This window comes from Centropristis striata, chromosome 2 (assembly GCF_030273125.1).
Source record: "Centropristis striata isolate RG_2023a ecotype Rhode Island chromosome 2, C.striata_1.0, whole genome shotgun sequence".
NCBI lineage: Eukaryota > Metazoa > Chordata > Actinopteri > Perciformes > Serranidae > Centropristis > Centropristis striata.
The window spans coordinates 8,146,779-8,164,183 of NC_081518.1; the positions used below are offsets into that span (position 1 = coordinate 8,146,779).

At 38.0% G+C, this 17,405-nt stretch overlaps 1 protein-coding gene across 1 annotated transcript; it reads left to right on the top strand.

Annotated features, from left to right (window-relative positions):
* Nucleotides 1–2,901: 2,901 nt before the first annotated feature.
* On the top strand, nucleotides 2,902–10,842 carry slc5a7a (solute carrier family 5 member 7a). The gene is made up of 9 exons (XM_059345661.1): nucleotides 2,902–3,113; nucleotides 3,946–4,171; nucleotides 4,511–4,624; nucleotides 4,980–5,135; nucleotides 5,245–5,393; nucleotides 6,679–6,822; nucleotides 7,218–7,371; nucleotides 8,680–8,897; nucleotides 9,013–10,842. Exons 2-9 carry the CDS (start codon nucleotides 3,988–3,990, stop codon nucleotides 9,685–9,687), a joined length of 1,794 nt encoding a protein of 597 aa, XP_059201644.1. The 5' UTR covers nucleotides 2,902–3,113; nucleotides 3,946–3,987; the 3' UTR covers nucleotides 9,688–10,842.
* The last annotated feature ends 6,563 nt before the right edge of the window (nucleotides 10,843–17,405 follow it).

The following is a 17,405-nucleotide window of genomic DNA, read 5'->3' on the forward strand; positions in this document are numbered from 1 at the left end:
CTCAAGTCTGCAGCAAGTCTCTCATTCACATTTGTCTTTCAACACTTTGCTCCATGATAGTAAAGAGGATAATGGCTAAAAATAGGTAATATTAATCACCAAACAACCATAAAAAGATAAATAAGCTACAACAAAGCATTATAATTTGGTGAATAATTCTATGTTTACGTTAATCATTTGGTGTAATTCACTCCTCCGTTATATCAACCCTTTAAAATGCAAATGCAAGTAAAAAATATTAATATTTTAGCCTAAAGACAAGAAACACAATCTGAACCTTCTGCTTTTGTTGCCATTAAGTTTAAATCTGTGACATCCTGAAAATTGTATATTATTCTACTGTAATGTTTTTTTTGCAGCTCACTCATGTCAGTGTCTCTCTCGTCTCACTGGGGGGCGCCCAAGTCCAAAATATTCAAATTCTACTCATAGTGACTTTAAGGACACCACATTGATTTTGTAATATATTGCCTAACTGTAAGACATTTCGGAGCGATGATTCACTGGGACAACTTCCATGTCCTTCAGACACTTAATTCATACTTCAATATTTCAGAACTCATGTTTCATATCCTCCTCACATTGATTTTAAAACAAAAACCCTCTGTGTAATAGTTCATTTTAGCGTCAGAGAAGTTGGTTATCAAATGAGCTGTATGTATTTTGTTTGTCACTTTGTATGTGTGTGTTTTTTTTTTAGAATAAATGCTGTGGAAAATGAATTGTTTCACGGTTTGGGAAATAATGTTATTGTTGTGGCTTTATATGTGTCTCAGTTTATCCTCTCTCTCTTCCTCCGTGTGTGTGTGTGTGTGTGTGTGTGTGTCTGTGTGTGTGTGTGTGTGTGTGTCTTCAGCTCTCTCTCACAAACATCTTGAGCGCTGCCAGCAACAGCTGCTCATTAAACCTCCAGTCCTTGAGCCCTGAAGAAATTATTTAGTTCAACATAAACATTAATTTACACAAGTTATGGGGATGTATGTTACTATTCTTTGCAGAATATTAGTTATAGTTGTAAACTGTGTATTGTTTCAATCTATATGTTGATATGATCAATGATGATGTGTATGTAGTTGAATTATCAAGCCACAAACACGGAGAGCTTCATCTTCAGCGTCTGGCTTGAAAAAAGTGCCAAGGTCATGTGGCAGCCATCTGTCAAACATGTAGTTAGAATCCGTTCCAGCTGTCTTCCGGATGTTTGAGATTTTGGCATAAATATCACACAGAATCAAACAAGATCTCATTCAACTCAACGTTATTCCAATTACTCAACTTTTCAAACTGTCTATCGGTAACTTTATGTTGGGTAAATTTATCAGAGATTTAAATTCAAATCATAAGGTCATCACACAAAAATTATACCGCCTTTTAGGCAGAATCAAATAATGTTTTTATTATAATTCCTAAATTAACACATTTTCATAACATGAAATGAAATGCTGCTCAGGCAGAGCAGGGAGAGAAGTTATAAAAAGTTTAATTTAGTCTGCAAATTGGTTAAAATGCAGAGCAGCACTGGGTCTTCATCAGGGTGGGAATAATAAAAGAAGTAGAGAGATTAAATTGTTACAAACAAAATAATAGAAATAAAAATGGCATTGCATAATGAAATGACTACAGATACAGAGTAAAACAATCTCAATATTGTGAATATAAATAGAGGCGGTTGTGTCATTAAAAACATTTTCTGTTCTCATTGGCATTCAACTCCAGTTGAGCTCTCATTGTGCTGCAGTTGTTATTATTAATAATAATAATAATAATAAAATGTTTATTGTTTTCTTTAATTGTAATTGTGCAATACATTCATTTTATTTTGTACTGTGATCCTGTTCAGCACCTTGGTAAGCTGTGGTTGAATTAAATGTGCTATATAAATACATTTTCACCTTTACCTATGGAAAGAAATAATGAGCATGCAGTTTATATTACACATTGTGGTGCAGTGCTATTAATTCGACAGATAATATACAACATTTCAAACGTTTTCTAGTGATTTTAAACCTGAGATAAATCTACTGTCCTCTGTCCGTGGTGCTGGAACTGCTCTGCTGCCAGAGGGGGGCGCTGTGTGCGTCAAACGGTTAAAATAAACCTGTCACTCCCTCTTTATGAGAAAACATCTCAGTTACCTTTAGCAGAAAAACAATTTCTCCATTACACTGCTTGTGTGTCTGTCTTCATACTGTATGTGTGTGTGTTCCAGGGTTTTTAAAGTCAGACTGTATCATTAAAACTCCCCCGCTGCTCCTCGGGATCCATCCTAATTGGATGTCTGTCAGTTTTGACAAGAGTATCCCAGATTAAACGACTTCAGGCGGAGACGACCATTAAGTAGACACAGTTCATTGACATATACCATGAAGGGAAAGTGGCAGGCACAGTACACTTAAATGATTTCTAATTGCACAAAGGTGTGGGAGCAGTTTAGTCTGCGAATTATTCCATGTCAGGCCCATTTTAAAAAATGGTCTCCATACTTTTCTGCTGTGCAAAGCAAAGAGGGCTTCAGGATGGTTTCTCATCCTCCTCATTTGCGCAGAAATCTGTACCAAAGGTGCAAAGTTAATTGCGGTTGTAAGGCAGAATGCCGGCTGGAGAGAGATAGTGACAGCGGATAAAAGGCCATATGAAGTATGGCTGCGCAATTAGGCGGCTATTACGCACAGCGTTTGACGGACCAGGAGCCATATAAGCATAAAATTCCTCCACAAATTATTGATTATTTAATGCGTACGAATGCAGCGTTGATATTAAAATTCATGTCATGCCATTCAGTGATTCAGTGGTTCAAAAAAAAAGCACCCATCCCAGTTATTGAGTAAAGGAATCTCTCCCACCCTCCTCCAGTCGGTACACCGTGACGTGTCTCCATGCAAGGTGCTCATTAAGAGGGACGTTTGGTTTCTCTGACGCGTGTGTCAGTCCTCTGACGGCACCTGCCCCCTTATAAGCCTCAGTAAGTCACCCGGGAGACCTCCACCAACGTTTCATTTAACTGTTCCTCGCGGTGCAAAGGATTGGACGAGGCTCTTAATAAACCGTCCAACTGTTCTGCTCACTGTTTCCTGCCTCCGGTGCCCCAGCACATGACTCTAGAAATACTTGAGGTAAGTTTTGCATGTGTTTTACAAGCTTTTGTAAACTGTTTTGGTACGTTTTTTTTAAATTACATTTGAGAGGATTTTTTTTAATTAATTTGAGCTCGATCAAAGTGGGGTCTATATGTGACAGCTCATTATCTTCAAATTCATTTTGATTGGGTTGTTCAGATTTGGAGAGATTATGTTTTTAGCATAATCGCTGTGCGTAATTTGACTTTTACGCGCATGTGTCAGCGGACAGAAGGATAAAAGGAGAGGTGGAAAACCTAACAAAGTCAAGAAATAGAAGACAAACGGATTCTTTTAAACCAATTCTAGCTGATGTGTTTGTTCTATTTGTATTTATGTTGGGAATAAGCTTATATTTGTGAGTATTCAACAAGGAAACCTGGTTCTTACTTTATGCCTTTGTCTGAAGGAATAGAAAATGGTAAAAATCGAGCCTACTGGTTTGTTTGTAATAATTATTCACTTTACTAATTAGAATAATGGAGATTGGCGGACATCACATGGTCTATACTGAGCTGAAAGTCATATTTCTAGAAAATGCCGCTTGCATGGCCACAGGAGCGCATTGAATCTTTAAAATCGGCAGAGTAATTTTTATCTTTTTGACCGTTTTTAATATTAATTTCTATTTCAACAAGTCATCGTGTGTTTCGAACCTTGAATGCTAAAGAAAAAAACCTGTTTTAAAGGGAAAAACCGAAAGCTGTGGGTTTCAAACAACTTAAAAAGGGTAAAAAATGTTGCAGAAAACTAACTAACCGCCTAAAGATTGTTTTTTTTTTTTTCATTCTTTTCATATCTGATCCTGTCCTCTCCGTGCGCCCTGCAGGTCTCCATGCCCTCCCGTTCCTAGCGGCAGACCGGTGCGACAATGACCATCCATGTAGAGGGGCTTGTGGCTATCGCGGTCTTCTATCTGCTCATCCTGTTCGTGGGCATCTGGGCGGCATGGAAGAACAAACACTCCGGGGAGGCGGAGGGCACCGACCGCAGCGAAACCATCATGGTCGGAGGGAGAGACATTGGACTATTTGTGGGTGGATTTACCATGACAGGTAAAGTTTCTATGTACCACTCGATAAAAGTGAGATTATATTAGCTATGGCTACATAGTTTTTTTCTTATTATAAGGTGTGAAGAATCAGTTGTTGGAACCTGGTAATACATGTTAAATCAAAAAGTATATATATTTTTTTCTTTAAAATATTAAATATATTTAAGAAATCTAGAGATGGTTTTACACAAAAGTAAAACAAAATATTTGATGTATTTGTACTGCTTTTTAAATGCTAACTACATTTAATTCTTTAATCTAAATTTTCAAATGTTCTTTTTATTTAATTATTATTGTTATTTTTGCTCTGGTGGTGATACATTTTATGTGTGACTTTCAGCGACCTGGGTTGGAGGAGGATATATAAATGGCACAGCTGAGTATGTGTATCTGCCTGATTATGGCTTGGCTTGGGCTCAGGCTCCCTTTGGATACGCCCTCAGTCTTGTTGTAGGTGAGTGGTTAAAACAATGTCAAAAATATGTTCGATTTTTATTATTAGAAGGAGCATAAAAATAGATTTCAGTCCTTATTTCTTCCCATTTACCCCCGAAATCAGTCCAGACATTAATATGCTGATTTATTTAACTAAAGACCTGATTGAAATGAATCGTTGGGTGCTAATCAGGACATCACCAGTGGACCTTTATTCGTCCTTCTGATGGTGGACAGCCTTATCTCTGCACAGGAAAGTCCTGTATGAGTCCTAAATCTGCCCTTACTGCAAAAAGACAGTTCAATCTAGATGTAGGGCCTCTGGATGGGGTGTGCTTCAATTCTCAGCCTGTGATGTGACCACTCTGTCCCAGGTGGTCTTTTTTTCGCCAAACCCATGCGCTCACGAGGTTACGTCACCATGTTGGACCCGTTCCAGCAGCTGTATGGGAAACGTATGGGTGGCCTCCTCTTCATACCTGCACTCATGGGAGAGATCTTCTGGTCCGCTGCCATTTTATCCGCACTTGGTGAGTTCATGTTTCTTTCTACAATCAAATAAAAGATTCTTGTGAAGTGTGTTTGTGTCTATATGATGCTGCAGTGAACATAATGTCCTTTCACGTCTTGTGACCTTAGGTGCTACTCTGAGTGTCATCGTGGACATCAACATTAAGATGTCAGTGGTTATCTCAGCACTTATTGCAATCTTTTACACCCTGGTGGGAGGACTTTACTCTGTGGCCTACACTGATGTCGTGCAGCTCTTCTGCATCTTTGTTGGTCTGGTACGTTCATGTTGAGAGGGAGAAAAATGAGACAATATCACCTAGTGTAGATAGAGACTCCTCTTGAGTAGATTTACTGTATTTGTCGCATAGAATATACTTTGACCTTGACTTAAAATATGCCAAATTACTCTACGAATCACACATGAAAATAGATTAGATTAGATTAGATTAGATTAGATTCAACTTTATTGTCATTGAACAGAGTACAAGTACTAGGACAACGAAATGTAGTTTAGCATCTAACCAGAAGTGCAGAGTAGTAAAGTGCAGGGTATTTACATATGAACACAGAGTATAAATATAGTGCAGGTATGTATTGAATATGCTATAGGATATATACAGTTATAGAAATATATACAGTAGAGATATGTACAGTAAGCAGCAGTGCAGGTAGATGAATGGATGGTAATAAATAAGGTCATGGTCATAAATAGTCAAAAATATTCATTAATGTGGGCAGATACAGGACAGTAGGTGGGTCACCTCTGTGTAGTGTTCAAGAGGGTGACAGCTGAGGGGAAAAAACTGTTCCTTATATAGTCTTCAAAGGCACACAGCAACATGAAACAACAACATTTATTTGGGACAAATTGTCTGGAAATGATGGCTGTCATGATATACTGATATTGACGATAATCTAGACGTTTAAAAAATGAAATATTACTATCATGTTAATAACACACGTAAGATAATATCGTGTAAATTACCCAGTCCTCTTAAATCATTTCTGTTTCTGTTTGTTCTCACTCTGTTATGTATTAATGGTTAAAGACTCTCCACAACACACAGAGACAAAATTCTCAATAAGTTAAACCTCTGAAGTCCAGGAGATTTTGGTTCAAATTTGCCAACTTCCTATGCATTCATTTCTGTCTGTGTTGAGCATCTTTCAGTCTGTCCTTACATCACATGCATGGCATGTGAAAAAATTCACATTAAAATTCACATTTTAAAAATGGTCTAGAAACATAAATGGCACACTGTGAAAAGCTCCCATGATGCACTTTCAACTGGCTTTCTCAGCATGTCTACATATCATATATAAATAAAGTTATTACTGTAAATTAAACATGTTTATTTTCAATAAATACATGGACTCCAGAGGGTTAAAGATGAATTTTGACTGATGGCATTGATGTTTTTTTTTTCATATTTTCTATAGATTATAGATATCTTGACATGCCTACCAGAAGTGCCAAAGTAATAAATGAAGAGATGAAGTTATAGTTACCATAAAACCTATATGTTTTTGTTTGTAACTGTTATTTCTGGATGTCTACAGTGGATCAGCGTACCTTTCGCTTTGACCAACCCTGCGGTGTCGGACATTACCGTTACTGCAGTGAAGCATGTGTACCAGTCGCCCTGGAGAGGCAGCATCAGCAAGGGCAACACCTGGGTCTGGATCGATAACTTCTGCCTCCTGGTACAGTCAAGTTATTCATCCCTCACTTCATCAGAGTTTAGTCCACTGAGTATTTAGGTCATCATTGACAACCTAAATACCAACATGCAGAGAGCATCTGTTGATTGTCAGAGAATTTCTCAAGGATAACTCGCTCAGTCAAGTCATTTGTTGAATGAAAATACAACTGCTTTTTATGAAATCATTGAGTTTAACCTTATAGTTTCATGCATTCTCAATGTGCATTTTCCTGTAAGAACGTTTTTGGGGTCATTTTTCTTCATCCAAATGAAGGCACTAAGGATAGAGACCTTAAAGCCAAATTTGTGATTTCAGGATGCATGAATAAAGCTGAGATAACTCTGCTGGGTTTGGGTTCTGCAAATAATAAACCCTGGTCTCTAAATGAACTGCAGATGCTCGGAGGAATACCCTGGCAGGTGTACTTCCAGAGAGTCCTGTCTGCCTCCTCGGCCACCTACGCTCAGGTCCTCTCCTTCCTGGCTGCTTTCGGGTGCCTGGTCATGGCTGTGCCCTCCGTTCTCATCGGGGCCATCGGGGCCTCCACAGGTTAGAGAGCTCACACATGAGCTTGCATATGCTCAGTCTGTGTGTGTTTGTTTTGGGGAAGGGGGAGGCTCTGGATGGGTCCATGTTGCCCTTAGATCTGAGAGAGCCTGGTAAATAGCAGCTGGTTCACCTCATCCATAATGAAGCAGCAATCCATTTAATAACCACGCTGGCTGTGTAAATATTACATTAGAGGGAAGCAAGGGACCAAATTAGAGGTCTGATCAGCAGATTTTAAGGCGTCAGATTCCTCCGTGAACATCTGAATACACAACTTTGTTTTGTCTTGTTTTAAAACGAAAATAATAAACATGAGCTGCTTTCATACAATTCAAATTATTTTATTTTTTATTTATCATTTGGCTCGAAGTTCAACCTGGCTTATCCTCATTGTTAGTAAATTCTTATTTGTTTTCTGACTTGTAATTGTAAAACCAAAGAAACTTAGTGCCAAAAAAGTTGCAGAGACCCAGTGCTATTTTGTTTTTTTTTAGGTTGTAGCAGTTGTAATGCACAAGTTTCATGCCATATGTTGAGTAAGCTATGGCATTACATTTTCATTATATTTCCTATTTTGAAAATGTAATGCCATATTATATATTATGATTGTTTAATTGCAAATTATCTTAATTTATGAGGAATTTGGAAAAGTTGTCTTTCTCTGAAAGCCAGGCAATAATTTATCTTCAGTTGCCACAAATGTTCTAAGGTTAGCATTGTGCGATGCAGAAACTCACTTCCTATCCTGTGCTTGGCGAATTGTCTGCAGTTAACTTTAGCTTTTCTCGAGCCATAACATTGATTTGGCCTCAACCACAGCTAAGGTAATGCTGCATTCACACTACAAACAACAATGTTACAAAATGGCAAAGTGCTGCCTGCTACATTGTCGCCAAGTTGCCTTTAAAGTCTTGCTCAAGTGCTCCTCACTATTTAGTTGTGGTCTACCAGCATTGATCTTCTGTTTAGAGCATCACATTTTGCCGCCTCATTAAATCCCTGTCTGCACTGCAATACACAGAAAGCTAGCATAGCATCAGGTAGCTAAGCATTGAAAATGACGTGTAGCAGGTTGCTTTGTCACTCGTAGTGTGAACAAATTTATTTTATTTTATACAAAGTTTGTCTCGTCATTTGAGGTATGTTTGAGTTCCATTTTAGGAGTTTTGGGGATAATATTGTGAAGGGCAATTATTTTGGCCATAGTAATTGTGATATTAAATCATAAAATTTTTCCATGCCTGTTTATGTTATAGTACATGTACTCTTGGTGTATTAGTTGTGTCATTAAATCTTTCCCTCACTCAGATTGGAACCAGACCAGTTATGGAAGCATTCCTCCTAAAGACAGGGAGCAAGCGGACATGATTCTACCCATCGTGCTCCAACACCTCTGCCCACCATTCGTCTCGTTCTTCGGCCTGGGTGCGGTGTCCGCAGCTGTCATGTCATCAGCAGACTCATCCATCCTCTCCGCGAGCTCCATGTTTGCGAGGAACATCTACCAGCTCGCCTTCAGACAGTCGGTGAGTACATGTGTGTCTGCCCTGACATCGTTCTCTTAAAGTTTTCATTCAAAAATCCTGTTTTATTTTCTCTTTTCCACTCACAAACCTTTTTCACTCCTCTCTGTGTCCTCAGGCGTCTGACCGTGAGATCGTGTGGGTGATGCGTATTACTATCTTTGTATTTGGCGGCCTTGCCACGTTGATGGCGCTGGTGACTGGTACAGTTTACGGCCTGTGGTACCTGAGCTCAGACCTGGTTTACGTCATCATCTTCCCCCAGCTGCTCAGTGTGCTCTTTATCAAAGGCACCAACACTTACGGTTCTGTGGCGGCCTACCTGTTCGGCATGGTGCTGCGTATAGGCGGAGGTGAGCCCTACCTGAAGCTGCCTCCTTTCATTTATTACCCTGGCTGGACCACTGAGCAGAGGATGCACCCGCTGACTGGAGAAATGGAGGAATTCGTCATCCAAAAGTTCCCCTTCAAGACCGTCTCCATGCTCGCCTCCTTTCTTGGTAACGTTGCTTTCTCCTACTTGGCAAAGTACCTGTTTGAGAGCGGCAAGATTTCACACAAATACGACTTTCTCGATGCGGTGGTGTCCAAGCACAGTGGAGAGATTATGGATAAGACGACGCTTGTGACTCGTGGCAACAACATCGGGCTGTCGGAGATGGCGCCCGTCAAACCGCGGCTGAGCGTGACCTTGGCGGCCGCCTTCACGCGCCGTGACACGCTGCCAACAGAAATGGTGGAGGAGGAGGAGGAGGAGTCTAGCCCTGATTCCTCCCACCATGATGAAGAATGACAGACGCAGGATGTGACATAAAAGGTAAAAAAAGACTGAACACGTGAGTGAACTGCCAGAGAACTGGATAATCTGTCAGATCTTCCAAAAGGAAGCAAACATCCTCCCTTGGGACTACAAGGTACCACATCCAGCTGATTGGATAACAGCCACGTGTCAGGATATATAGTGTAGCAGCTTGCTGATTGTTCGGACATGAAGCTCTCTTTCTGTGAAGTTCATCAAACATTCACTCATATAGCACTAATAGATAGTTGAGTGTACTATATTATATATTCATCCTTTTTTTTAACTGCTTTGGAGATATAACTACTTAAACGAGCTGTACACGACATTCAGAACATTAATATAGCAGTAAACAACTTCTCACTATGTGAAGATAAAGTGGAGTAAAGGCCAGAGAATTAAGTCAGTGTTTGTGTTTTAATCTGAGCTTCTCTGTTATTTGTTGACAACAAACAACAACAAATTGTTGTGGTAGCCGGTCCAGCGGCGAGTCCCTGTATGTGTCCCGCTCACCGCCTCTCTGCGATGCTCTCAACGGCCGTTATGGTTGATAACGCCTTCCCGACCCACAACATTCACTGGCTCAGCAGCCGCCATGTTGAGAGTCTTGTGCAGGCAATTCATTTGCTCTGAATTCCGTGTACAGCAACTTTAAAGAAAATTGTCTTAATTTGATTATTTTTACTTTTTATCATGAAAGAAAATGCAGATCAAACTGCAGATGAGTGGGGATGCTGCATGCAGTTTCTACTGACTGGTGAAATATTTGATCAGAAACATCACAAAGAATGAAACAGAATTGATTGACAGCACAACCACAGCTTGGAAGAAGGGTATACAGTACAGTATGTACCAATTAGTTAAAAGCAATAACCATAAAAATAGAATGAGAGAAGAATGGATATTGCACTGTTTGCCTATTTTCGTAAAAGCAATAATGTGTTGTAATGTGTGTTGGCAGCGCCAGAGACAACTGGCTGGCCAGTTAGCTAGCTAGCACTGCCGTCCGCTCTCCTTCCAGCAAAGAAGTTTCCTCGCAGCAGAGAGTGAGGCAGAGGGACAGTTGGACCCAACGCTGCCGCTGGCCATCAGCCCACTGTTAGGCTAATTTTCTGTAACCAGTGAAGAATAAAAGCTTGGTGGAATCAGCTAGCTAACTATCTAACTAGCGGACAGCTGGCGAGTTAGCTAACTATCTTGCTAATTCCACCATGCTTTTATTCTGCAATTGTTAAAGGAAATGAGCCAAACAAAGTTGTCACTCATCTTGCAATACTAATGTGCTTTCCTACACTGTAAAAAGAGTGTGTGGATGAAGCATTAAGTTGTTAAATGGTGTTAAATTTTACTCATTTAGCATCTAGCTCCCAGCTTCATACAACTCTACTGCTTGGTTGTTACTGTAAAACCTCACCTCAGTGAGTCCCCGACTTGCAGAAAGTCATTTTATTTGGAAGATTGGAAGTTAACGGCTAAACCACTCCAGGTTTGCAACAGCAACCTTACACTTAAAAATGGCCGCCATTGACCACCTTGATAAGATTTGAATAGGAATGCCCGTTCTACTCTTATTCTATTTCTATGGCAATAACACATATACACTTTAACACCTGTGCAGCAGTTATTACAAAAATCTGATTGTGTGAGATTAAAACAAAAGGAGGTTATGGAAAACTAAGCATACTTTATAGCTTTAAAATGTCGTATGATGCCACTAAATTTACTTTTTAAAATAATTGATTTCTGAATTATTTTGCACAATTTAATAGAATGTGTTTTCATTAGGTGAAATACATTCAACATATTAACCAACACCCGAAACTATTTTTTGTTCACTGCAGTTTTGAAAGGCAAACATGCCTCTTCATTATTACTGATAAACACATAATGACTGTGAATCAAGAAAGAAACAAACCATTTATCATGCTGAGTAGAAATTATACAAGCAGTAGTGACGGTAGTTGACTTGAAGCATTAGATAAAATTCTCTTTAATGTCAGGTGTAGAAGCCGTTTTAATCATAAAAATCTGTGTAAATTAGTGTTTAAGATGATCTTGTATTCAACTGCCTTAATGAAGCTCATAAAAACAGTTTTATTTCCACAGTTCTGACCGGACGCTGGTCAGACTGCAGCGAACGAAGACTTGAATATGAATGTAACCTCTACAAAAAAGATCTAATTATATCGAGTAGTGTACTTCTACTGCTGTTTGTGTATGTTTTTGTTTGTGATTTTGCAAAATCAACCAGTAACTGTTGCAGGACAATGTGGCGGCAGGTTCTGCTTCACAGTCTTTTATTTGTTGTTAACAGCAGTGTACAGATTATTTTCTGTGTGATGTGTATGTTTGTATTAATATGGAGGAAAAAAACAACAACATATATATATACATAGATAAATCATGCTGGTTAAAATGATTCATATAAGATAGAAAGGATGCTGTCTAAATGTTTATTTATTTTTGATGTCATAAAAGATGAAACAATAATAAAAACAACAAATGATTTCAGGAAATATATAAATTCTACTTTTGGAACAAGATAAAATTGGTATTTCACAGTTTTTTGGTTGCTGACTCTTGTTAAAAATACACTTTGAGAATATTGCAAATGCAGTTTTATTTAATTTACTTTCCCTTTATTTCTAAATGTCTACTAAATTAGATTTTAGTAGCGAGACTGCTTTTTTTAGCTGCTGTTTTGGTCATGATGCTGAAACATTTTGGACGAGGTTGTGTGGAATGTGATTTGTTGATTTGGATTGAACCAAAGACAAATTGTTGTATATTAATAACTTTTGAGGCCTTAAGAGGTAGAAATTAGCTTGTAATTTACTTATATTTTTTCCCCCCGGCTTTCTTATTCTGTTGATTATTTGTAACAACCTAGATTTTTTCTTTTAATCCCTGTTAGATTCAGTTTTATAGGTATATTAGAGGTTTTCTTTCCTGTATATAAATTTAAATATAAGCTAAAATGAGGTATATCAGACTGCAGATCTTCAGCTTTCTGTTTCTATAAAATATTTTGGGAATATTTTCTGTAACGTCCATGTCTAAAATGCATTATAAACATTCTAACAGTGTTATAATCTTCTTATAGCATATAATGATTATGGTTATAAGTTCTAAAAAATCACAATGCTTTATTATAGTAATTTTAACACATCATAAAGCTTTTTAAAATTATTAATAAGTTCAAGTATCATAATACTTGCTGGTCACCCACTAACATTTGTTAAGGCAAGGATAATACTTGTGATACATTATATTTTTTTATAATCCATTATCATCACTGTTATATTGTGTAATATGATTATATGGTACTCTAAGTGGTCATTTGGTGCTCTTAAGTGAAGTAATTACATTTCTGAGGTATAGGAAGATGTAATACATTACAAGCTGGTTGTAAGTCATTATACAATTTCCCTGTTTGCTTTTAGTAAAGGGAAAAATATATATAATTGAATCTATGCAAGAACAACCATACAAAATTTATAATATTAATTAATTTGTTTTACTGGGCATAACAGAAATTTAGCTCTCCAATTTGACACACTATATAAGTGTACACATATTTTTTTGGCCCTGTAATTATCATTTCAATCATCTATATAAATTCTACAAAGAAATACGAATTCAGTGCTTTTACTTTAAAATAGCAGTTTTTCATGTAGTGCATTACTTAGTGATTGTTTGTTATTATGTTTCCTCAGTTTTGTATGTAAATTGAATCATTTGTTCCAAGTAATATTCACTAAACCAGTTCACTGGCTTAAATAGTTGATATTTCCAAGTAAAATGTAATTGAGGGACATCAGTGAATCTGCAATTTACTTGTGTATTGTCATAAAAAATAAGTGGTTCAATTAAATAAATATTACTTAGAAAATAGCCTGAGTAAAGATTACAAACACTTTAAGTGTGGAAAACGTTGCCTAGCTTTTTTTAAGTAAATGTCACTCCAATTTTTTTTCAGTGTATGTAATGCATTATTAATATGTTTATTATACATTGTAGACATGGGCGTCATAGAAAATGTTACCAATATCTTTTTATCTTGTCTTTCCTCAGAAAAAAGTCTCACTTTGAACTTGCAGCGGGTTCAGGCTCTTTCTTGTCTGCCAGGCCCTTCAGCTAGCGGGATGGTAGACGGAGAAAGAGAACATGTCCGAAAACGTGACTGAAATTACAATCGCTTGGCTTGCATCTTTGTCCCCCTCCACGGCCGCAGAGAAAGACAGCGTCTTAAAATAGCTCCCGCTCTCTGGTTATTTACATTACCTTAAGTGCTGTACTCTCTCTTGTCTGGGACTCGGGGAGGAGCCACCCGGGAGTGGGTGGGGCTGCTGGTGCTGGGTGGGGGTGTAGCTTCCTGGCGCCTGTTGCCATAAAATCCACCAACCCTGATGCGCAGGAATGACGCAGGTGCCCCACCCATCCACCGCACCTCCTCCCTCCATCGCTGGCGTCCTTTTTGACGTCCTTGAGAACTAAGACCAATCCCATAAAACGAACAGAGGGTGGAGGAGGAGAGAGAGAGAGAGAGAGAGAGAGTCCCATCTCCATTCATAGAAAGTACCTCAGAGAGCACTCATGATAATTAACAATTATGAAGGAAAACTGTCGCTTGTCCAAAAGTCAATCCATTTATTTAAGGCTTTACGGGTGACAAGAACATTGGGGGAGGGTTATTTTTTCTTCTTATTTCCTCTAGAAAGCATTTGGATGTAAACCAAAACAGATTCATTCGTTCACGACTACTGGATATTTTTAGAACGTCCTATGATGTCTTTCCAGGAGTCACTGATATTTTGCCAGTGCAAATTTTTGTCCTGCAATTCTAATCATCTCAAATTGACACATTTCTGGATGTTTGTTTGATAAAGGATCCTCATCTTTTCAGTAAAAACCTTAAAGACCTCAACTAACTGAAAGCTCCCCTTCCAATGCTCTCCTACAGCTACTTATAAGTTTCTAATTAGATCCCAAAAGCAGAACCAGCAGACTTTAAACAGTGGCAGATGGACCAACGTGTTTAAAAATGTGACATTTTTGCGTCACTACGTTTTATCTGCTAATGCTGTCCATTTTAAGAGATAATTCTGGGAATGAAGGTAGAGCACTTCCCCTCAACATGGACATGAGGAGATGAGATTACAGAGAGCAGACGGAGCGTTCAGATAGACATCTAATGTGCAGGACACGAGTCAGGAATAACTTTAGAGCAAGGAGACTGTCCAGGTATCGCTCGGCTCGACGGAAATGTTATTTGTGATGTGGAATGTTTTTAAAAGCTTTAATCAGATGCAAATTTTAACGAAATAATCTGAGCACTGATATTGTTAGGAAAATTCCATCTAATTTTAATTTACAGTCCTTGCTGCAACCTTAGTCAAGTCAAGTCAAGTCAAAGTTTATTTATAGAGCACATTTAAAAAACAACCTCAGTTGACCAAAGTGCTGTACAGTTATTAAAATAGAATACATCATACACAAATAGGTATAAATAAAAACAATGAAAAACAATAAAATACTAAAAACAGTAAAACAATAAAATGAAATAAATAAATAAGGTGAAGACAACATCAACATTAGTAAACATTAGTACAGTAGTAAAATCCTTTGAAAAAACAGCACAATGCAGCACAAACATTAACAGAAAGTCAACAACAACTGAACACAACTTTAACTTTTTGATTAATTTAAGTATTACATAATACAATGACACATTTTTTCAACTTTATCATGGTACAGCAATTGGGTAAATGGGAACCCATGTTTTTAGTTTAGTTTAAAGAAGCACTCCACCAATTTTAGACAGAAAGATAATTTTACTCATGAAAACTGGAAGTCTAAAGTTTTCAAGTTCTGTCAGTAAATGTCTACTGAGATGCAGTAAGAGAATTTAAGGATCCCACATTCTTAAGTGGGGGAAAAAATCTTAAATTTTCATCTGTTTTTGCAAATGCACTCTTCATTGTAAGTGTGGAAAGTGTTTTTTAAATATATATTTTTTTCCACGAGAATATATTTATCATTTCAGAAGTTGGACACAAGACATTTTCTACTTCACTGTTAGTGCATCACGTCTCAACATCACACTTGTGTAAGTTGCACACTGGACTGTGATTGGCTTACACGTTAGTTGTGATGTCACAAAATCATGCTCTTAGCATACATGTTGCCATAAACTCATATTTAAGGCGTAAACAGATAAATGTTCCTCTGCCAGCAGCCATCATTCTGCACAGTGAAGGTCAAACATCCAAATGTGTTTGTTTTTTTTAGTTGAGGGGGGCTTTAATATTTCTTACTGTGAGCACAGAAAGAGTTAAAAATGTGTGACTGTGATTTCTGGACAGTCTCCTCCTCAGATAGCGTGACAAGAGGCAGCTCATATCTCATCTGTGGCTGAGGCACCATCACGTAGGCGGGCCAGTATTTATGTCCCTCTTAAGTAATGTGCCCTGTAATTTAATTGCAAGGCAGCTAATTGAAACATCGGAATATGGCGAGGGATTAAGAAGAAAAAGAGTAGGCTTGAGGGGGATATATGGGGGCGTACTGTGTGGTATAGGAATAGAAAAAGAGTTTTTTACTTATTTGCACAAACATGCAGCTTTTAATACAAAAATACAGACACATGCACAAACACACACCATACGATAATGTCATGTCTAATTGTTTCCCATATATCTCTCCATCTCCTCCATTAGTCCCTCCAAGCAGCTGAGGAGCATCTTTAGCAAAATGAATGTAGCGGCTGCTCTAATCGAATCAGCCTCCACAACCTAATTATAGAACCGGCTTTGTTCCACTCGGGCCAGCTGCAGGTAGAGCCATCTGGGGCTCACCGCAAGAATGAGGCTCTACAATCAGCAAACCCCTCTGATTCCTAATGAGTCAGAGCCATGAATCAGCTTCACTGATACGGCATTAGAGTTGTGAGTCAAACAGTTACTCAGATTCCTACGAGACTAGATTTTATGAGTGGAGGGCCGTCAGCTCCAATGGATCAATGACAATCTAATTGTTGTATCGGACCTGCATGTATGGAGAGTCAGTGGTGCCGAGACAGGATGAGAAACAAAAAAGAGCTCTTGTGTGTGAAATTCAAGTGCAAAACAACAGTCATGACAATGAATCACAATGTTTATTTTGTTTTCTTTTTTGGAAAAATGTAAAAGTTGATTAATATATTTTACTAAAACACAAAGATGCTAAATCAATTCGGTCACAACACAATTGATTGGTTCAGTTGATGATAAAAGAGGTTCACTGTGCAAACTTCTGAATGCAAAAGGTCAAATGCTTCCCTTTAAGTTTGCAAGAGCTTCTCCTTATTCTAACAACATTGCCCTGATGAATAGCAGCAGTAACATGATTGCTAAAAACACAAGTAATGCAATTTCCTTTCTTTATATTTCAGTGTTGAGTGAAGGTTTTTGTAGTGTACATTGTATAATTTAACTGTTTCCAATCTTGCAATATTACTGTACTCTAGCTTATTGTGTTCTAGATGATTAACCTAACAAGTGATTTCTTAAACACAAGCTTTGTGGTTGAACAGAAAAAATGAACTGATGCAGTCAAAGTAAGTCAAACAAGAATTAATTTTGCTTTATGGATGTAGGATTACTGTAGTGTACAGTTGGCTGTCGACTATTTTATTGATATTTTCAGCAATACGGCATATTAAGTGAATAAAA